This window comes from Hemiscyllium ocellatum, chromosome 1 (assembly GCF_020745735.1).
Source record: "Hemiscyllium ocellatum isolate sHemOce1 chromosome 1, sHemOce1.pat.X.cur, whole genome shotgun sequence".
Taxonomy (NCBI): domain Eukaryota; kingdom Metazoa; phylum Chordata; class Chondrichthyes; order Orectolobiformes; family Hemiscylliidae; genus Hemiscyllium; species Hemiscyllium ocellatum.
The window spans coordinates 3,530,610-3,554,578 of NC_083401.1; the positions used below are offsets into that span (position 1 = coordinate 3,530,610).

Consider the following 23,969-nt stretch of genomic DNA (forward strand, 5'->3'; position numbering starts at 1 on the left):
CTTGGTGAAAACCGAAGCAAAAAACTCATTTCGGGCTTCCCCGATCTGCTCAGACTCCATGCAAAAGGTCCCTCTGCTATCCCTGATCGGCCCTACCTTCTCCCTGATCATTCTCTTAATCCTCACATATGAGTAAAATGCCTTTGGGTTCTCCCTAATCCTTCCTGCCAAGCCTTTCTCGTGCCCCCTCCTGGCTCTCCTCAATCCATTTCTGAGGTCTTTTCTAGTCAGCCTGTAAACCTCTAAAGCTGAGCTAGATCCTTGCTTCCTCCAACTTACATAAGCTGCCTTCTTAGCTTTGATGAGGAGCTTCTCTGTTCTCGTCATCCAAGGTTCCTCAATCTTACCCCTTCTTACCTGTCTCAGAGGAACAAATTTGTGCATCACTCACAGCAACTGCTCCTTAAACAGCCCCCACGTCTGCTGTGCCCTTTCTGTGGAACAATTGCTCCCAGTCTGTACTTCCCAACTCCAGTCTCTAAGTGTCATAATTTCCTTTTCCCCAATTAAATACCATCCCCCAGTAACTGCTCCTTCCCCTCTCCAAGGCGATGGTAAACGTGAAGCAGTTGTGGTCACTGTCACCGAAGTGCTCTCCCACCGCGAGATCTGACACCTGTCCTGGCTCGTTGCCGAGCACCAAATCCAAAATGGCCTCTCCCCTCGTCGGCCTGTCTACATACTGAGTAAGGAAACCCTCCTGAACACATCTGACAAAAAGTGAGATTATTAGATGAGAATCAATCTAAACATCAGGTCATAGACAGAGAACACAGGGGGCTAATACCTTCAGCGTATTGTCTAGCTATCACCATTGTTAACAGCTAACCCGAGAATGCAACTTTAAAAAGAAGGGTTTTGTGATTTACACATGAAAGAAGTGAAACTATCACTGTATTCTAACAGATGAAAGGCTTAACAGACAATCAATTTTGCAATGTATAATTTCCGTTACATCACACTGCAAATGTTTGCTATAAATTCTGTGTTACGATTGAGCCCTCCACAATCACCTGATGAAGGAGCGTCGCTCCGAAAGCTAGTGTGCTTCCAATTAAACCTGTTGGACTATAACCTGGTGTTGTGTGATTTTTAACTCTCATCATCTTATACACCTCTATCAAGTCACCGCTCATCTTTCTTCCCTCCAATGAGAAAAGTCTGAGCTCCGCCAATATTTCTGCATAAGCCATCCCCTCCAGTCCAGGCAGCATCCTGGTAAATCTCCTCTACACCCTCTCTAAAGCTTCCACATCCTTCCAGTACTGAGGCAACCAGAACTGAACACAATATTCCAAGAATGGTCTAACCAGGGCACTACAGAGCTGCAGCAAAACCTCATGGCTCTTAAACTCAATCCCCCTGTTAATAAAAACCAAAACACTTCTTAACAACCCTATCAACTTAGAGTCAGATACATTAGGCATGTTTAAGCAATTCTTAGATAGGGACATGGGAGATAGTAAAATGTAGGGTATGTAGGTTAGTTTGAGCTGAGAGTGGGATTAAGGGCTAGCATAACACCAAGGGCCAAAGGGCCTGTACTGCACTGTTCTATGTTCTTTGTTAAATTAGATTAGATTACATTACAGTGTGGAAACAGGCCCTTTGGCCCAACAAGTCCACACCGACCCTCCAAAGAGCAACCCACCCAGACCCATTCCCCTACACCTAACACTACGAGCAATTTAGCTCGGTCAATTCACCTGACCCGCACACCTTTGGACTGTGGGAGGAAACCGGAGCACCCGGAGGAAACCCACGCAGACACGGGGAGAACGTGCAAACTCCACACAGTCAGTCGCCTGAGGCAGGAACTGAATCCAGGTCTCTGGCGCTGTGAGGCAGCAGTGCTAACCACCGTGTCACCGTGCCACCCTATTCTATGTTCTAACTCAGGTGGCAACTTTGAGGGATCTATGGAGATAAACCCCAAGATCCCTCTGTTCCTCTACAATGCCAAGAATCCTGCTTTTAACCCTGTAATCTGCTTTCAAATTTAATCTTCCAAAATGAATCTCTTCACACTTTTCCAGGATGAACTCCATCTGCCACTTCTCAGCCCAGTTCTACATCCTATCAATGTCCCTTTACAAACTACAATGGCCCTCCACACTATCCACAATTCCACTAGGCTTCATGTCATTGGCAAACTTATGAACCCACCCTTCCACTTCCTCATCCAAGACATTTATAAGCATCACAAAGAGCAGAGATCCCAGAACAGATCCCTGTGGAACACCACTGGTCACCGAGCTCCAGGCTGAATACTTTCTATCTACCAGCACCCTCTGTATTCTGTGGGCCAGCCAATTCTGTAGCCAGACAGACAGGTTTCCCTGTATCCAATGTCTCCTTACTTTCTGAATGAGCCTACCATGGGGAACCTTCTCAAGTGCCTTGCAAATATCCACTGCTCTACTTTCATCAATTCCTCAAAGAATTCAGGAAGGTTTACAAGTTACACCCTGCCCTCAGAAAGCCATGCTGACTATCTCTAATCAGGCAATAGTTTTTCAAGAAATCCTGCCTTTCAGAATACTTTACAATAAATTGCCAAACTCCAATCATCTGGCACTACTCCGGTGGACAGTGAGGACACAGAGATCATCGCCAAAGGCAATCTCTTCCCTCACTTCCTTGGGTATATCCCATCTGGCCCAGGGGACTTATCTACCATTACTTTTTTCAGAATTTTCAGCTCATTCTCCTCCTTAACATAATCTGTTTGAGCATGGTTTTACACTGTCCTCACAAACATCAGGGTCCTCCTCAGTAGTGAATGCTGAAGCAAAGTGATCATTAAGGACCTCCCCTGCCTCCTCCGACTCCACACACAAGTTCCCTCCCACCATCTCTCATTTGGCTCTATCCCCATTCTGTTCATTCTCTTGTTCCTTACCTCAGGGTTTTCCTTAACCCGCCTTCCTATAGCAAGGTGACCACAACTGAGCACAACACCCAAGTGCAGCCTCACTAACATCCTGTATAACTGCCACATAACTCTCCAACTTCTACACTCAATGCCCTGACTGATGAAGGCCAGTATACCAAAAGCCCTGTCTCCCTGGGACTCCACTCTCAGAGAACCGTGCACCTGAACTCCAAGGTGCCTCTGTTCCACTACACCCCTTAAGGCCCAACCATTCACCATGAAACTTCTGCCTTGATTTGACTTTCCAAAGTGCCAGACCTCACGCTTATCTATATTAAACTCCATTTGCCATTTCTCAGCCCACCTCCCCAGCTGATCAAAGTCCTGCTGCAATTTCTGAGAACCTTCCTCACTGTCCGCGCTACCACGTATTTTAGTATCATCTGCAAACTTACTAACCATGCCTTGTATATTCCCATCGAAATCATTGATATCGATAACAGCAACGGGCCCAGCACTGCCCTAGTCACAGGCCTCCAGTCTGACAAGCAGCCTTCCACTATTACCCCCTGCTTCCTACCATCAAGCCAATTGTGTATCCAATTTGGCGTGCTCTCCCTTGGTTCTGTGAGAGCTAACCTTTGAGAGCAGCTTGCCATGTGGAACCTTATCAAAGGCCTTCCTGAAATCCATATAGATTACGCCCATCCTCATCAACCTTCCAGGTCACTGTGTGAAAGAATGTTAATAAATTTGTGAGGCATGATCTTTGGTCCTTGGGGGGGTCCTATTCTCTCTCTAGGTATTCTTTTTCCTTTAATATAATTTTTCGATTCACCTGAATCTTCTCGGCCAAGGCTATCTCATTACATTTTTTTGCCCTCCTGATTTCCTTCTTAAGTAAATCCTGTATTCCCTGTCTACCTCCAGGGATTCCCTCGATCCCAGCTGCCTGAACCTGAGCCATACTACCTTCTATTTTCTGGTCAGAGCCTCAATATCTCTTGTCATCCAGAGTTCCCTGTTCCTGCTGACCCTGCCCTTCACCCTCACAGGAACACATAGACCTTGAACTCCAAGTATCTTCAGTTAAATCCTCCCCTTTGCCTGTAAACAAACAACTCCAATCAATCCCTGCAAGCCCCTGTCTCGTTCCATCAATATTCACCTTGCCCCAAAAGGTAAGTAGAGAAAAGAGAGAGAGAAGCTAGTTAATTACTTAGTGCCTGTTTTCACTCAGCAAAAGACCCAAAATCTCCTGTTTCTCTCGTAACCTTTGACCTCTTACTAATCAAGAAACTAATCAAGAATCTCTGTCTTAATTATATTCAATGACTTTGCCTGTACATGTTTCTACAGCAATAAATTGATTCATGACCTACTGGCTGAAGAAATTCCTGCTCATCTCGATTTGAAAGGCTCCTCTCTTCATCTTGTGATTGTGTTCTCAGGGCCTAGTCTCTCCTGTTAGTGGAAGCATCTTCCCCACATGCACTCTAACCAGGCCTCTCAGTGTTCTCTAAGTTTCAACCAGATCATCCCCCTCATCTTTCTAAATCCATTCAATACAGACCCAGAGTTTCTCATACATCAAGCCCTTCATTCTGGGATCATTCCTGTAAATCTCTTCTGGAACCCCTCCAAGGTCAGTACATTATTCCTTAGATACACTCACAGTATTCCAAAAGTGGTCTGATCATAGTATAATACAACCTCAGCAGTACCTCTCAGATCTTGTATTCCTGCCTTCTCGAAAGGAATGCTAACACTTCATCGGTCTGTGTAACTGCCGACTGAACCTGCATGTTTCCTTCACAGGATCCTGATCTAGGGCTCTCCATTCCCTTTGTGCTTCAGATTTCCCCAGTTAGAAAATAGTCTACCATCCATGCAGGAACCTGGGAACTATTGGACAGTGACAGAGGATGAGGCTCCTCAGTGTGAGTCCTCTGGGTTCACACTCCTGCCTCACCAGCAGTCACACTTCCCACACACCACACTGTCCTGTCCCTGATCACACACCAACATCGAATGACCTGGTCTGAAGTGTGTACTTCGGAGTAAAGTGTGCAGGTAACTTTCCCCTTCCCTGAAATGTTTATTACTGATCTTGGCGTGAACTCATTGTTGAAGTTTTATTGACAGTGACATTGTGTTTGCTGTTTAATAGGTCTGCTTTGAACATAGATGTCAGGATGTAAATCTGTTTAATGTACAAAACTGTGAGAAGACCTGCAACTACCGAGGGGTATGGAATTATTCACTCTGCTTTCAGTCACACAGACAGAATATCCTGAGATGATGATGTTATTGTGCTGTAAATGGTGTATTTTGCTGGATTCTGAGAACTGCCCCATCTCCAAGCTGATGAGATGATGTAAAACCCTGACCAGAATGTGCTCAGCAGTAAGAAATGTCAGTTACACTGACAGGCCACAGAAACTGCACATGGATTTATTTTAGCAAGAGCAGGTTGAGAGGAGCTTTGATACTGAGTGTTCATGATGATGTCAATGTTTGACAGAGGAACTGAGAAAAAGAAGGGTCAGTAACCAGAGGGGGCAGTATTCAGGCAAGTGGCAAACCAATCCAGGGCAGCTCCCAGAGCAATCATTACATTGTGAGCCATTACAAACTGTTTGAACACAATTCCTGCCTAAAATGGAGGAGAAAGCAAATTTGAGACAACCTTAATATCCATTTGTATCGAGTTCCAAACTGACAAAACATCCAAAGGTTTGGAATGGGAATATCAGTAAGTCAGAAACTTGACATAGCGTAGTAAGAGACCATTCTGTCAATCCAGGCTGTCCTTCTGTCCTGTCCCTTCCAAACATCAATCCAAAATTTATTTTCAGATAGCATCCATTCTCTCTGCTTTTACCAAAATCGAAATAGAAAACATTCAGGTCCTTCCCAGTGTGTCACTGCATCGATTGGGATTGTACTGGAGGGGGTGCACAGGAACCTCACCAGGAGGTTGCCTGGGATGAAGCATTTCCACAATGAAGGAAGGCTGGATAAGCTCAGGGTCTTTGGAGCAGAGAAGGTTGACCTGGGTCCTGATAGAGGTCTGTAAGGTTATGAGGGGCATGGACAGTGTGGATAGGAAGCAGCTGCTCCTCTTCGTCAAAGGGACAATATCTAGAGGACGTTATTTTAAGGTGAAAGGCAGGAGATTTACTTGAGATTTGAGAGAAAACCTTTTTTCACCCAGAGGATGGTGGGGTGTGGATCGCATTGCCTGGGAGGGTACCTTTAAAAAGAATTTGGAAGAATAACTGAAATATCATAACACTTCCAGCTATGGGCCTAGTTTGTGAAAGTGGGCTCTGTCAGGACTAGGCCCCTCAATTCTGCTCTGCCATTCAATAGGATCATGGTTGATCTCATATCCACTTCTCAAGGACCCTGCCCCCACAGCTCTCTGTGATAAACAGTCCCCAGCATTTGTAACCTGTCTAATCTTTGCTCATACAACAATCCAGGGATTTTTTTTAGATTAGATTAGATTCCCTACAGTGTGGAACAGGCCCTTCTGCCCAACAAGTCCACACCGACCTGCAACCCACCCAGACCCATTTCCTCCTGACTAATGCACCTAACACTATGGACGATTTTAGCATGGCCAATTCACCTGACCTGCACATCTTTAGGCTGAAGGAGGAAACCAGAGCACCTGGAGGAAACCCACGCAGACACGGGGAGAATGTGCAAACTCCACACAGACAGTCACCCGAGGGTGGAATCGAACCTGGTGCTGGGAGGCAGCAGTGCTAACCACGGAGTCACCGTGCCACCTTATTGTTGTGAACCTTGTCAGAACTGCCTCCAATGTATCTTCCTTTAAATAAAACTAGCCCCCCCCCCCCCCCCCACACACACACACACACACACACTCCAGGTGTAGTCTCTCTAGCTCCTTGTCTAGTTGCAGGAAGACTTTTCTACTTCTGTACTTCAACCCCCTTGAAATAAGGGCTAACGTTCCATTCCCACTTGCTGAATACCTGCTGCTCCTGGCTGGTAGCTTTCTGGGTTGTAGAATTTTGGTGGTGGTGATTTGATGGGCCAAAGAGCCTCTTTGCTACTGTATGATTCGATGTAAACGTTGTTCCCCATATCTCATCTATGCCTTTTCTCAAAATAAAATCATAGAAACATTTGAATCAATGAATTCTAGCAGGAGGAGGCCATTCAGCCCCTCGTTCTGTTACACCATCCAATAAGACCATGGGTACTCTGATTGTGGCTTCACTTCTACATTCCTGGCCACTCGTAATTATTTTTCACTCCTTCTTGGTCCAGAATTTCTCCAGTTCTACCTAAACACTGCTCAGCGACCCAGTCCCCACTTGCTTTCTTGGGAAGAGAATTCCACAGAAAAATAACTGCCAGAACCAACCATATTATCATCTCCTTCTTAAACTGGAGGCCCCTTGTTTTGAAGCTTTATGGCCTGGTCTCTCCTACAAACAGAAACTTCCTTGCAGAACCCACTACGCCACCACTTCTCAGGTTCTCTTATCTTTCAACTGGATCACCCCTCATTTTTCTCAACTCCAGTAGATAAAGGAACCTGTACAAATGTACAAACTGGAGAGCCCTGTCATCCCAGGAATCAGTCAGGTAAACCTTTAGACGCTTTCAAAGTTTGTGAGAAGATTTGTAGCTCGGGTGCTCGTTGTTGTGGTTCTGTTCGCCGAGCTGGGAATTTGTGTCGCAGATGTTTCGTCCCCTGTCTAGGTGACATCCTCAGTGCTTAGGAGCCTCCTGTGAAGCGCTTCTGTGATCTTTCCTCCAGCATTTATAGTGATTTAAATCACTATTTATAGTGATTTAAACGCTTTCACCAATGCATTGTACAACTGCAGCAAACCTTCCCAATGTTTATATTCCATTTCTTTTGCAATAAATGACAATATTCTGAAATCAGTTATAGTACCTGCATGTGATCTTTGTGATTCCTGTACCACATTCCCAGAACTCTGTGTACCTTAGAGCTCAGGCATCGATCTGCTTAAAGAATCAATTGCTTTTCTAATCTTGCTGAAGTGGATAAGTTCACATTTTCCCAAGTCCTCCTTTAGATCCCTTCCCTTATTATCAGGGCAAATTTCATTTTACCTTTTCCAAATTTTCTTTTTTGCCAGTCCTTCCCAAATTTGAATATTCAGGGCATCGTCCTGGTCACCATGCAGCGATGTTTCTGTAATGGCCATGCGATCTCACATATATGCCCCTATTAGTGATTTCATATCGTTATCCTGGTTGTAAATGCTGCCTCATTCTGGTCGAGTTCCCTTCACTCTATATTTTTATTAAACTATGCAAGGCATTGGTCAGAGCACAGCTGGAGTCCTGTGAACAGTTTGGGCTCTTTATCAAAGAAAAGATAGACTGATATTGGAGGCAGCCCTGGTGAAGGTTCACTCGGCTGGGACCGAGTACAGAGAAACTGTCTTCTCATGACAGCTGCAGTCAATTGGCCTTAGGATAAGGGAGATCGGCTTGGAGATCAGAATTCTCTATTCCTGAGATGCTGCCTAACCTGCTGTGCTTTGACCAGCAACACATTTGCAGCTGTGATCTCCAGCATCTGCAGACCTCATTTTTTACTCTTAGGATAAGGGAGAGCATGTTTAAAACAGAGTTGAGGAGAAACGACTTCTTGTACACCTCCTCTGAACAAGCCGTCATGTTGGAAAGAATTCTTAGCGATAGGATTAATCCATTCAAGTCCATAGCTCCCTGAAAATGGCCACACAAGTAGATAGGTGGTAAAGAAGGTATATGTATGCTTGTCTTTATTGGTTGGGGAACTGAGTGTAAGAGTCAGGGTGTCATGTTGCAGCTTTATAAGACTTTATAACACTTAGTGTATTGCATTCAGTTCTGGTCACCACATTTTAGGAAGGATGTGGAGTCTTTGGAGAGGGTGCAGTAGAAGTTTCCCAGGATACTGCCTGGATTAGAGAGTATGAGCAATGAGGAGAGATATGATAGGGGTGTTTAAGATACAATGGGGGTGTTTAAGATATGATAGGGGCCTTTAAGATATGATAGGGGTGTTTAAGAAATGTTTAGATAAGCAAATGAAAATACAAGATGTGGAGGAATATGGACTAAGGGCAGGCAGAAGAAATTCGTTTAATTTGGCCTCATTTCTACACAACATCATGGATCTAAGGGCCTGTTCCTGTGCTGTACAGTTTTATGGTCTATGTTCAATTGTACTTAAAGCAGTGCGTTACATCCACTGAAAGTGAACAATGGGGCTATGTGTGGGGAACCCAATCTCCAACCCACACTGCTTTCCTATTCACTCACTGAAATTGTGAACTGCATCGTTAAAGCATCTTTCATGTATTACTCTACTCCAGTTAATCACTGGTTGGAAAGTCAATATCAGGGTATTTGTTCCCAATATTAAACTGAACTCAGCACCAAATAAAACACATGAGGTTGTGTTATCAAATAACAGAACTCAGTTAGAAAGTCCTCTTCAAATCATTCAGATATTTCCAAGGTGATGAAAGTGCCAGGTCCCTTCCTTTGATGAACACAGGGGGTGGGGGGATATGACAGGAAAAGCAATGTCCTTTGTTTTCCCTATCTAGCAGGTTTACAGGATCCCATGGATGATTGTCCCATCCATAACTGTGGGTCCAGTTAGCACAATTTGCAATTCTGTTGAGTTAAAAATACTTTGAATAGATCCAGGAAGGGTAACAGGTTTCCCAACTTCACATGCCTAGGATCTGCAGATTGGCTTCAGATAACTGGCAAAGTCTCATTGTACAGTGCAAAGATTCCTCAGGACTTTGTTGAGAAGGTTTGGAATCTGGTTTGTTGGTTTGACTGCAATTCCTGCTTTGATTAAAGAAAAGCAAGGAACCCTCTTTAAACTCACCCTCGGCTTGGAGATCAGACAGTCGGTACAACAGCACATATGCAGCAAGGCTGCAGCTACCTCTTGACCAGATCGAGGTTTACTGACTGCTCCTTAACTTGAAATTTCGGAAGTTGGAGATTAGAAGGATGAGAGCTGACCTTGTGAAACAGTCAAGGTAGGCAGGATCTTGACAGGGGAGATGTGTTTCCCGTTGCTGGAGAAATTTGGACCACGGGGTAATCAGCTCAGAATAAAGGGACGCACATTGAAGACAGAGAGGAGGAGGAGGACTTTGGTCACTCAGAGAGCAGGGAATGTGGAGAGTTCTTTACCACATAGGCATATTGGAGATTGGTCATTAAGCATATTAAAGGCTGAGATAGATAAACGTTTTAATTCCGAAGTGGAATCGAGGGTTCTGGGGGAAAAGCAGGAAAATGATCAGGTCAGCCATGATTTTACTGAATAGTGGAGCAAACTCAATGGACTGAAAGGCCTACTTCTGTTCCGATGTTTAGAGTTTGAAGAAACAGTAAATGCTGTGGATTTTGTTTCAGGTTTGTAACAGTAAAGGGAACTGTCACTGTGATACGGGCTGGGCTCCTCCGTTCTGTAATGTCACAGGTTCAGGTGGCAGTATTGACAGTGGACCCGTAGAGGACACCAGATCAGGTAATCATTTCAGTTCCTGTGCTCTTTCTTATCAGTGCTTTCGCCCTGCCATGACTTTCTCTGCTGTTAAACACCACTGCTCCCTCAACTGACCTAACTGTACCTTCTGCTCAATCTTCGTATCACTGTTCAACTTCGATCAGTTTAGAGGCCAGTCAGACTAATCTGCGCCTTCACTTCCCCCCCCAGGGATAAGGACAACGGGCTGTACACAGGGACGTGGACAATGGGCTGTACAGGGGGAAGTGGACAATGGGCTGTACACAGGGACGTGGACAATGGGCTGTACAGGGGGAAGTGGACAATGGGCTGTACACAGGGACGTGGACAACGGGCTGTACAGGGGGACGTGGACAACGGGCTGTAGAGGGGAAGTGGACATTGGGCTGTACAGGGGGACGTGGACAATACGCTGAACACGGGGACGTGGACAATGGACTGTACACAGGGACGTGGACAATGGGCTGTACACAGGGACGTGGACAACGGGCTGTACAGAGGGACGTGGACAATACGCTGAACACGGGGACGTGGACAATGGACTGTACACAGGGATGTGGACAATGGGCTGTACAGGGGGACGTGGACAACTGGCTGTACACGGGGATGTGGACATTGGGCTGTACACAGGGACGTGGACAACGGGCTGTACACGGGGATATGGACAATGGGCTGTACAGGGGGACGTGGACAACGGGCTGTACACGGGGATATGGACAATGGGCTGTACAGGGGGACGTGGACAACTGGCTGTACAGGGGGAAGTGGACAACGGGCTGTACACAGGGACGTGGACAATGGGCTGTACAGGGGGACGTGGACAATGGGCTGTACACAGGGACGTGGACAATGGGCTGTACAGGGGGAAGTGGACAACGGGCTGTACAGGGGGAAGTGGACAACGGGCTGTACAGGGGGACGTGGACAACGGGCTGTACACAGGGACGTGGACAACGGGCTGTACACAGGGAAGTGGACAACGGGCTGTACAGGGGGAAGTGGACAACGGGCTGTACACAGGGACGTGGACAACGGGCTGTACAGGGGGACGTGGACAATGGGCTGTACACAGGGACGTGGACAATGGGCTGTACACAGGGACGTGGACAATGGGCTGTACAGGGGGAAGTGGACAACGGGCTGTACAGGGGGAAGTGGACAACGGGCTGTACACAGGGACGTGGACAACGGGCTGTACAGGGGGACGTGGACAACGGGCTGTACACAGGGAAGTGGACAACGGGCTGTACAGGGGGAAGTGGACAACGGGCTGTACAGGGGGAAGTGGACAACGGGCTGTACAGGGGGACGTGGACAACGGGCTGTACACAGGGACGTGGACAACGGGCTGTACAGAGGAACGTGGACAACGGGCTGTACAGGGGGAAGTGGACAACGGGCTGTACACAGGGACGTGGACAACGGGCTGTACAGGGGGAAGTGGACAACGGGCTGTACAGGGGGAAGTGGACAACGGGCTGTACACAGGGACGTGGACAACGGGCTGTACAGAGGAACGTGGACAACGGGCTGTACAGGGGGACGTGGACAACGGGCTGTACAGGGGGAAGTGGACAACGGGCTGTACAGGGGGACGTGGACAACGGGCTGTACAGGGGGGCGTGGACAACGGGCTGTACAGGGGGACGTGGACAACGGGCTGTACACAGGGACGTGGACAACGGGCTGTACACAGGGACTTGGACAGTGGGCTGTACAGGGGGAAGTGGACAACGGGCTGTACACAGGGACGTGGACAACGGGCTGTACACAGGGACTTGGACAGTGGGCTGTACAGGGGGAAGTGGACAACGGGCTGTACACAGGGACGTGGACAACGGGCTGTACACAGGGACTTGGACAGTGGGCTGTACAGGGGGAAGTGGACAACGGGCTGTACAGGGGGAAGTGGACAACCGGCTGTACACAGGGACGTGGACAACGGGCTGTACACAGGGACGTGGACAACGGGCTGTACAGAGGGACGTGGACAATACGCTGTACACAGGGACGTGGACAACGGGCTGTACACAGGGACGTGGACAACGGGCTGCACACAGGGACGTGGACAACGGGCTGCACACAGGGACGTGGACAACGGGCTGCACACAGGGAAGTGGACAACGGGCTGCACAGAGGGACGTGGACAACGGGCTGTACAGGGGGACGTGGACAACGGGCTGTACAGGGGGAAGTGGACAACGGGCTTTACACAGGGACGTGGACAACGGGCTGCACACAGGGACGTGGACAACGGGCTGCACACAGGGAAGTGGACAACGGGCTGTACAGGGGGACGTGGACAACGGGCTGTACAGGGGGACGTGGACAACGGGCTGTACACAGGGAAGTGGACAACGGGCTGTACAGAGGGACGTGGACAACGGGCTGTACACGGGGAAGTGGACAACGGGCTGTACAGGGGGAAGTGGACAACGGGCTGTACAGGGGGAAGTGGACAACGTGCTGTACAGAGGGACGTGGACAACGGGCTGTACACAGGGAAGTGGACAACGGGCTGTACAGGGGGACGTGGACAACGGGCTGTACACAGGGAAGTGGACAACGGGCTGTACAGAGGGACGTGGACAACGGGCTGTACAGGGGGACGTGGACAACGGGCTGTACAGGGGGAAGTGGACAACGGGCTGTACACAACGGGCTGTACAAGGGACGTGGACAACGTGCTGTACAGGGGGAAGTGGACAACGTGCTGTACAGGGGGAAGTGGACAATGGGCTGTACACAGGGACGTGGACAACGGGCTGCACACAGGGACGTGGACAACGGGCTGCACACAGGGACGTGGACAACGGGCTGCACACAGGGAAGTGGACAACGGGCTGCACAGAGGGACGTGGACAACGGGCTGTACAGGGGGACGTGGACAACGGGCTGTACAGGGGGAAGTGGACAACGGGCTGTACACAACGGGCTGTACAAGGGACGTGGACAACGTGCTGTACAGGGGGAAGTGGACAACGTGCTGTACAGGGGGAAGTGGACAATGGGCTGTACACAGGGACGTGGACAACGGGCTGTACACAGGGACATGGACAACGGGCTGTACACAGGGACGTGGACAACGGGCTGTACACAGGGAAGTGGACAACGGGCTTTACACAGGGACGTGGACAACGGGCTGTACAGGGGGAAGTGGACAATGGGCTGTACACAGGGACGTGTACAACGGGCTGTACACGGGGATATGGACAATGGGCTGTACAGGGGGAAGTGGACAACGGGCTGTACACGGGGACGTGGACAACGGGCTGTACACGGGGACGTGGACAACGGGCTGTACACAGGGACGTGGACAATGGGCTGTACAGGGGGAAGTGGACAATGGGCTGTACACAGGGACGTGTACAATGGGCTGTACACAGGGACGTGGACAACGGGCTGTACACAGGGACGTGGACAATGGGCTGTACAGGGGGAAGTGGACAATGGGCTGTACACAGGGACGTGTACAACGGGCTGTACACAGGGACGTGGACAACGGGCTGTACACAGGGAAGTGGACAACGGGCTTTACACAGGGACGTGGACAATGGGCTGTACAGGGGGAAGTGGACAATGGGCTGTACACAGGGACGTGTACAATGGGCTGTACACAGGGACGTGGACAACGGGCTGTACACAGGGACGTGGACAACGGGCTGTACACAGGGACGTGGACAACGGGCTGTACACAGGGAAGTGGACAACGGGCTTTACACAGGGACGTGGACAACGGGCTGTTCAGGGGGACGTGTACAATGGGCTGTACAGGGGGACGTGGACAACGGGCTGTACAGGGGGAAGTGGACAATGGGCTGTACACAGGGACGTGTACAACGGGCTGTACACAGGGATATGGACAATGGGCTGTACAGGGGGAAGTGGACAACGGGCTGTACACAGGGACGTGTACAACGGGCTGTACAGGGGGACGTGGACAACGGGCTGTACAGGGGGAAGTGGACAATGGGCTGTACACAGGGACGTGTACAACGGGCTGTACACAGGGATATGGACAATGGGCTGTACAGGGGGAAGTGGACAACGGGCTGTACACAGGGACGTGTACAACGGGCTGTACACAGGGATATGGACAATGGGCTGTACAGGGGGAAGTGGACAACGGGCTGTACACGGGGACGTGGACAACGGGCTGTACAGGGGGAAGTGGACAACGGGCTGTACACAGGGACGTGGACAATACGCTGTACACAGGGACGTGGACAATGGGCTGTACACAGGGACGTGGACAATGGGCTGTACAGGGGGAAGTGGACATTGGGCTGTACACAGGGAAGTGGACAACGGGCTGTACACAGGGAAGTGGACAACGGGCTGTACACAGGGACGTGGACAACGGGCTGTACACAGGGAAGTGGACAACGGGCTGTACAAAGTGACGTGGACAACGGGCTGTACAGGGGGACGTGGACAATGGGCTGTACACAGGGACGTGGACAACGGGCTGTACACAGGGAAGTGGACAACGGGCTGTACAAAGTGACGTGGACAACGGGCTGTACACAGGGACGTGGACAATACGCTGTACACAGGGACGTGGACAACGGGCTGTACACGGAGACGTGGACAACGGGCTGTACACGGAGACGTGGACAACGGGCTGTACACGGGGACGTGGACATTGGGCTGTACAGGGGGAAGTGGACAATACGCTGTACACAGGGACGTGGACAATACGCTGTACACAGGGACGTGGACAATACGCTGTACACAGGGACGTGGACAATGGGCTGTACACAGGGACGTGGACAACGGGCTTTACACAGGGACGTGGACAACGGGCTGCACACAGGGACGTGGACAACGGGCTGTACAGGGGGACGTGGACAACGGGCTGTACAGGGGGACGTGGACAACGGGCTGTACAGGGGGACGTGGACAACGGGCTTTACACAGGGACGTGGACAACGGGCTGCACACAGGGACGTGGACAACGGGCTGCACACAGGGAAGTGGACAACGGGCTGTACAGAGGGACGTGGACAACGGGCTGTACAGGGGGACGTGGACAACGGGCTTTACACAGGGACGTGGACAACGGGCTGCACACAGGGAAGTGGACAACGGGCTGTACACAGGGAAGTGGACAACGGGCTGTACAGGGGGACGTGGACAATGGGCTGTACAGGGGGACGTGGACAACGGGCTGTACAGAGGGACGTGGACAACGGGCTGTACAGGGGGAAGTGGACAACGGGCTGTACAGAGGGACGTGGACAACGGGCTGTACAGGGGGACGTGGACAACGGGCTGTACACAGGGATATGGACAATGGGCTGTACAGGGGGAAGTGGACAATGGGCTGTACACAGGGACGTGGACAATGGGCTGTACAGAGGGACGTGGACAATGGGCTGTACACAGGGATATGGACAATGGGCTGTACAGGGGGAAGTGGACAATGGGCTGTACAGAGGGATGTGGACAATGGGCTGTACACAGGGACGTGGACAGTGGGCTGTACACAGGGACGTGGACAATGGGCTGTACAGAGGGACGTAGACAACGGGCTGTACACAGGGATGTGGACAACGGGCTGTACACTGGTAACCACCTGAGCTCCCACAGACTGAGCACAAATGGTCCTTTGATCTGTCCCAGGCACACCCCCATCACACAGAGCACCAGCATGGCAAATACAGTCAGCTCACCCTGTGGGAACTTCTCCATCAGAGCATACGCAGGAAGCAGTGAGCTGTGAGTTTTAAAAGGCTGGAGCAGTTACTGCAGATGCTGCACATAACCAACACTGGAGCTCCCAGTGATCCACTGGGACTCTGACATGCTGGGGACTGATATAGGCAGAATCTTTGCAGTTTAGATTCAGGCCATTTGGCCCAACAAGTCCACATTGACCCTCCAAAGAGTAACCCACCCAGACCCATTCCCCTGCCCTATTACTCTGCATTTACCCCTGATGAAAGCACCTAACACACATCCCTGAACATGATGTGCAATTTTGTTGGAGAATTCACCTAACCTGCACATCTTTGGGTGATGGGCAGAAACTGGAGGACCCAGGGGAAACCCACACCGACACAGGGAGAACGTGTAAACTCCACACAGACAGTCGCCTGAGGCTGGACTCAAAGCCTTGTCCTGGTGCTGTAACCACAGAGCGAACATGCCGGCCTCAGAATGACCGACTACAGGAAGGTCGCACAGATAGGAGGTGTTCTGCAAAGCAGTCACCCAGTCTGTGTGTGGCTTCTCCAACGGCTGCAGTGAATACAATAGACAAGGTTGGAGGAGGTACAGGTAGAATGCAGCTTCACCTGGAATGACTGCTTTGGCCCAGGGATGGTGATCAGGGAGGAGGTGAAGGGGCAGCTGTTACACCTTCTGTGGTTACATGGGAAGTGGGGATGGTGTTGGTGGTCAATGAATGGACTAGGGTGTCCCAAAGGGAACAATCCTTGAAAAACACAGACAGTAGGAGTGAGGGGAAGATGTGTTTGGTGGTGGCGTCTAGTCGGAAAAGCAACCCTCCACCCCCACCTTCTGTCTTCTACTTGCGAGTTCTGTATCCAGATGACTAGCTCCCCTTGCATTCCACATGATCCAGCCTTATTAACCAGCCTACAGTGTGGAATCTTACGGAACACTTTGCTGAAATCCGCCACTCTACCCTCACCAATCCTCTTGGTTAGTTCTTCACAAAACTCAATCAAGTTAGAGAGATATGATTTCCCACACACTTGTAGACTGTTCCTAATCGGTCTTCACCTTTCCGAATATATGTACGTTCATCAGCTTAACGTGCAGGCTTACTTGGCAAATACAACGTTCATATTCGTTTCTAGAGGGTGAGAACACAAGAGCAGGGATGTGCTGCTGAGACTGTAATACGCTCTGCCCAGGCTACATTTGGAATATTATGAGCAGATTTGGGCTCCATATCTCAGAGAGGATATCCTGACCCTGGTGTCCAGAGAACAAGAGTAATTCAGGGGATGAAGAGTTTGAGAAATGGAGGAAAGGTCTGGGTCTGTACTTGATGGAGTTGAGATGGATGAAGTGGGGGGAGGGGGGGATCTGATTGAAACTTACAAAATACTGAGAGGCCTGGATAAAGTCAATGTGGAGAAGATGTTTTCCATGGGTAAGAAAGATGAGGACCCGGGGGCACAGCGTCAGAGTGAAAGGACGACCCTTTAAAACTGAGATGAAGAAGAATTTCTTCAGCTGGTGGATAGTGAATCAACTAATTTCTGCAGAGGGCTGTGGTGGTCAAAGCCTTGAGTGTATTAAAGACAGAGATACACAGGTTCTTGATTAGTAAGGTGATCAAGGGTTACAGGGACAATACAAGAGAATGAAGTTGACAATCACATCAGCCAGGATTGAATGGTGGGGCAGACTTGACCAGATGGGCCGATGGGCTGAGAAGTGGCAGATGGAGTTTAATTCAGATAAATGTGAGGTGCTGCATTTTGGGAAAGCAAATCTTAGCAAAACTTAATGGTAAGATCCTAGGGAGTGTTGCTGAACAAAGAGACCCTGGAGTGCAAGTTCATAGCTCATTGAAAGTGGAGTTGCAGGTAGATAGGATAGTGAAGGAGGAGTTTGATATGCTTTCCTTTATTGGTCAGAGTATTGAGTGCAGGGGTTGGGAGGTCATGTTGCGGCTGTACAGGATATTGGTTAGGCTACTGATGGAATATTGCTAGCAATTCTGGTCTCCTTCCTATTGGAAAGATGTTGTGAAACTTGAAAGGGTTCAGAAAAGATTCACAAGGGTTGGAGGATCTGAGCTATAGGGAGAGGCTGAACAGGCTGGGGCTGTTTTCTCTGGAGCATTGGAGGCTGAGGGGTGACCTTATAGAGGTTTACAAAATTATGAGGGGCATGGATAGGATAAATAGACAAAGTCTTTTCCCTGGGGTGAGTGAGTCCAGAACTAGAGGGCATAGGTTTAGGGTGAGAGGGGAAAGATATAAAAGAGACCTAAGGGGCAACGTTTTCACACAGAGGGTGATACGTGTATGGAATGAGCTGCCAGAGGATGTGGTGGAGGCTGGTACAATTGCAACATTTAAGAGGCGTCTGGATGGGTATATGAATAGGAAGGGTTTGGAGGGATATGGGCCGGGTGCTGGCAGGTGGGACTAGATTGGGTTGGGATATCTGGTCGGCAGGGACGGGTTGGGCCGAAGGGTCTGTTTCTGTGCTGAACATCTCTGTAACTCCTTAACTTAATGGGCTGAATAGCCTATTTCTTCAGCTCTACCTGATGATCTTATATCCGAAGCAATTTCAAAACTCCTGAGCCTGGATGGTGAGGGATGTGAGGGGGGGGGCAGGAGTGCAGGCTCCTGGGGAAGGGGGGGTGTGGGGGTGCGGTGCGGTTTGATTGCATATTGCATATCTGTCATTAACAGTTGCACCTGTAACTGTTAAGGTGTTCCTATCTGGGAAGAGAACACACCTTTGGATATTTCAGCAGGAAGTCAGAACAAATGCAAGTTCTGATGGAGAGACAGAGGAAGGTCTTGGTGCTGCAGGAGTCACTCCCAAACTCATTGCAGCCTGAGCCTCACACTGGCAGGGAGTGAGGGAGGGACAGAGTGACTCAGTACATGAACAGAACTGCACACTGATTAAAGATGTTCCGGTTTTTCACTTCACACAGCTCCATCACCTGAGACAAAAGGAACTGAGCCAAACATCCCCACATTGCCAAGTACAACCCAAACATCAGGTCAGATAACTCCTGCAAAACATCTCGCCGTTTAATTGTAATGTTTTTTCATTCGTGAGACGTGGGCACCATTGGCTGGGCCAGCATTTATTACCCATCCCTAGTTGCCCCCTGAGAAGATGGGAAGTGAGCTGCCTTCTTGAATCACTGCAGTCCATGTGCTGTGGGTTGAACCACGATGCCCTTCAGGAGAATTCCAGGATTCTGACTCAGTGACAGTGAAGGAACAGTGATATCTTTCAAAGTCAGGATGTTGAGTGGCTTGGAGGGGAACTTGAAGGTGGTGGGTGTTCCCATCTATCTGCTGTCATTGGCCTTCCAGATGGAAGTGGTCATAGATTCATAGAGATGTACAGCATGAAAACAGACCCTTCGGCCCAACTCGTCCACGCTGGCCAGATATCCCAACCCAATCTAGTCCCACCTGCCAGCACCAGGCCCATATCCCTCCAAACCCTTCCTATTCATATACCCATCCAAATGCCTCTTAAATGTTGTAATTGTACCAGCCTCCACCACATCCTCTGGCAGCTCATTCCATACACGTACCACCCTCTGCGTGAAAATTTTGCCCCTTAGGTCTCTTTTATACCTTTCCCCTCTCACCTTAAACCTATGCCCTCTAGTTCTGGACTCCCCGACCCAGGGAAAAGACTTTGTCTATTTATCCTATCCATGCCTCTCATGATTTTATAAACCTCTATAAGGTCACCCCTCAGCCTCCGACACTCCAGGGAAAACAGCCCCAGCCTGTTCAGCCTCTCCCTGTAGCTCAAATCCTCCAACCCTGGCAACATCCTTGTAAATCTTTTCTGAACCCTTTCAAGTTTCCCAGCATCTTTCCAATAGGAAGGAGACCAGAATTGCACGCAATATTCCATCAGTGGCCTAACCAATGTCCTGTACAACCGTAACATGACCTCCCAACTCCTGTACTCAATACTCTGACCAATAAAGGAAAGCATACCAAACGCCTTCTTCACTATCCTATCTACCTGCGACTCCACTTTCAAGGAGCTATGAACCTGCATTCCAAGGTCTCTTTGTTCAGCAACACTCCCTAGGACCTCACCATTCAGTGTATAAGTCCTGCTAAGATTTGCTTTCCCAAAATGCAGCACCTCACATTTATCTGAATTAAACTCCATCTGCCAATTCGCAGCCCATTGGCCCATCTGGTCCAGATCCTGTTGTGATCTGAGGTAACCCTCTTCGCTGCCCACTACACCTCCAATTTTGGCGTCATCTGCAAACTTGCCTCTATGCTCCAAGACATGTATATAAATACAAAAAGTAGTGGACCCAGCACCGATCCTTGTGGCACTCCACTGGTCACAGGCCTCCAGTCTGAAAAACAACCCTCCACCACTACTCCCAGTCTTCTACCTTTGAGCTAGTTCTGTATCCAAATGGGTAAAAAATGAGGTCTGCAGATGCTGGAGATCACAGCTGCAAATGTGTTGCTGGTCAAAGCACAGCAGGTTAGGCAGCATCTCAGGAATAGAGAATTCGACGTTTCGAGCATAAGCCCTTCATCAGGAATAAGCAATTCGAAATTTCGAGCATAAGCCCTTCATCAGGAATAAGAATTCGACGTTTCGAGCATAAGCCCTTCATCAGGAATAAGAATTCGACGTTTCGAGCATAAGCCCTTCATTTGCAGCTGTATCCAAATGGCTAGTTCTCCCTGTATTCCATGAGATCTAACCTTGCTAATCAGTCTCCCATGGGGAACCTTGTCGAACACCTTACTGAAGTCATATAGATCACATCCACTGCTCTGCCCTCATCAATCCTCTTTGTTACTTCTTCAAAAAACTCAATCACGTTTGTGAGGCATGATTTCCCACCCACAAAGAAAAGTTGACTATCACTAATTAATCCTTCCCTTTCCAAATACATTTACATCCTGTCCCTCAAGATTTCCTCCAATAACACGGGTAGCATGTTGGCTCAGTGGTTAGCACTGCTGCCTCACAGCACCAAGTTGCCTCAGGCAACTGTCTGTGTGGAGTTAGAGGGAGGCACGGTGGCACAGTGGTTAGCACTGTTGCCTCACAGCGCCAGGGACCTGGGTTCAATTCCCGACTCAGGCGACTGACTGTGTGGAGTTTGCACATTCTCCCCGTGTCTGCGTGGGTTTCCTCCGGGTGCTCCGGTTTCCTCCCACAGTCCAAAGATGTGCGGGTCAGGTGAATTGGCCATGCTAAATTGCCCATAGTGTTAGGTAAGGGGTATGGGTGGGTTGCGCTTTGGTGGGTCGGTGTGGACTTGTTGGGCCGAAGGGCCTGTTTCCACACTGTAAGTAATCTAGTTTAGGGTGTAGGTTTGCTTGCTGAGCTGTAGGTTTGATATCCACATAGTGGACCCAGATTTTTGGTTTGATGGTTGGTAGGGCTGTTTGTTCTAGCCTTTGCATTATTGCTTCTGCTATGAATCCTGATAACGGAGATCCCATGGGTGTGCTGTTGGTTTGTTTGTAGACTATGTTGTTGAAGGTGAAGTGGGTAGTGAGGCACAGGTCCACTAGCTTCATGATGTTTTCGTCGGTAATGTGATTGATGGTGGGTCCGCTATGTAGATGGCACTTTTGTCATCACAAAACAAAACAAGATAGAAGAGACATTTATCATCATCAACATCACCCTCACAGGCATAAAGTTTACCAAGGGGGAAGAAACCGACAACAAACTCGCATTTCTGGACGTCACAGTCGAAAGAAAGGACAACGGAGAATTACAAACCTGCGTATACAGAAAACCGACAAACACTGACCAAATACTCAACTACACCAGCAACCATCCCAACGCACACAAACGAAGCTGTATCAGAACACTATTCCACTGGGCCACATCATACTGCAGCACAGACAAACTTCGGAAAACAGAGGAGAACCACCTATACAACGTATTCAAGAAGAACGGATACTCAAATAATACAGTGTGCAGATTCCTCAAGAACAAACCATGATAAGCAGACCAAACACAGCCAGAAACCCGAACCACCTTACCATACATCAAAGAAGTCTCAGAAATGACAGCCAGACTACTGAGACCCCTCGGAATCCTAGTAGCACACAAACTCACCAATACTCTCAAACAAAAACTAACAAACTTAAAAGACCCAGTACATCCCATGGACAAAACCAACGTCATCTACAAAATTCCATGCAAGGACTGCCACAAACACTACGTAGGACAACAGCTAGCCACAAAAAGACACGACCCTCTCTCCCTTGTAGCCCTACACACAGATGAAAAGAAACCACCATTTTGACTGGGACAACACATCTATCCTGGGACAGGCTAAGCAAAGACATGCCAGAGAATTCCTAGAGGCCTGGCACTCCAACCACAATGCCATAAACAAGCACATAAATAAACCCCTCAGAAAACAAACAGGAAATGACATCACCACAAACCCCAGGTTCCCCATCCAGGAGAAAGATATAAATAGAAAGCAGGAGACAACAGCTTCGCTTCACTTGGAGGTTGCCACTGATGATGTTACCTAGCCAGGTAATGAAACGTCTGGATATCAAACCTACCGCTCAGTGAGCAAACCTACATCCTCAACCTCAACCTCAACCTGAGCTACAAACCTTCAGAAACCTTGCAAATGCCCATAGTGTTAGGTGCATTAGTCAGGGGGAAATGGGTCTGGGTGGTTTACTCTTCGGAGGGTCGGTGGTTGGGCCGAAAGGCCTGTTTCCACACTGCAGGGAGTCTAATCTAATCTGACTTGCCCAACACCGACACCAGTCTCAACAGTGTATAGTTCCCTGGCCTGTCCTCATTACCTTTCTTAAACAGTGGCACCACGTTAGCCAACTTCAAGTCTTCCGGGACCTCACCTGTGACTATCGATGATACAAATGTCTCAGCAAGAGGCCCAGCAATCACTTCTCTAGCTTCCCACAGAGTTCTCGGGTACACCTGATCAGGTCCTGGGGACTTATCCACCTTTTTTTGCATTTCAAGACATCCAGCACTTCTACCCCAGAAGAGATTCCAATGATCCAAAAATGTGAATCCTTCTCCCGTACACCAGCTCCTCAGCAATGCATTCATCTGCTCTATCCTTCTATTCCTACCCTCACTATCTCACAGTATCCAGAATAATCCAGGTATTATTACTCTCGAGGAACTCGTTTTTACATTCCTGCCTCCTCTCTCTTCTCCCTTCAGAATCTCAACCTTTTCCCTTCCTATGGACAATGACCTCCTGTTGGCCCCTCTCCCCCGTGAGAACATTCTGCACCCTCTCTGAGACATCCTTGATCCTGACACCAGGGAAACACACACCAGTCTGTTTTTTCTCTGCTGGCCACAGTTGTCTGTACCTCGGACTACAGAATCCCCTAACACAATTGATCTCTTGGAAGCCAACGTACCCCTCATTGCATTGGAGCCAGTCTCAATACCAGAAACTTGGCTGTTCATGCTACGTTCCCTGAGAATCCATTTTCCAAAGCAGTATACCTGTTTAAAATGGGGATAGTCACAGAAGACTCCTGCACTAGGTGCCTACCTCTCTTACCCTTCCTAGAGTTAACCCATTTACCTGATTGTATTTGCAACTTTCCTCCTTTCCTATAACTGCCATCCGTCACATCCCCTTGCTCTTGTAAAATCATCATTGCTGTAACTGTTGGTCCAACCAATCCATTCGATCTGATTGAATTTGCAACCAATGGCATTTATTGCAGATACAATCCTCGGTAGCACATAAACTCTGGATGTAGGTTTGCTCGCTGAGCTGGAAGGTACATTTCCAGACATTTTGTTACCCTACTAGATAAT

The 23,969-nt window shown here is 49.0% G+C and overlaps 1 protein-coding gene across 1 annotated transcript in view; it reads left to right on the plus strand.

Moving 5' to 3' along the window:
• The window catches only part of LOC132817376 (disintegrin and metalloproteinase domain-containing protein 12-like), a 183,893-nt gene that overhangs the window by 144,166 nt on the left and 15,758 nt on the right, over positions 1 to 23,969 (plus strand). The window contains exons 17-19 of the mRNA XM_060827794.1: positions 5,046 to 5,123; positions 10,328 to 10,442; positions 19,099 to 19,167. Coding sequence (XP_060683777.1) covers positions 5,046 to 5,123; positions 10,328 to 10,442; positions 19,099 to 19,167 — 262 coding nt within the window. The remainder of the gene's footprint in view (positions 1 to 5,045; positions 5,124 to 10,327; positions 10,443 to 19,098; positions 19,168 to 23,969) is intronic.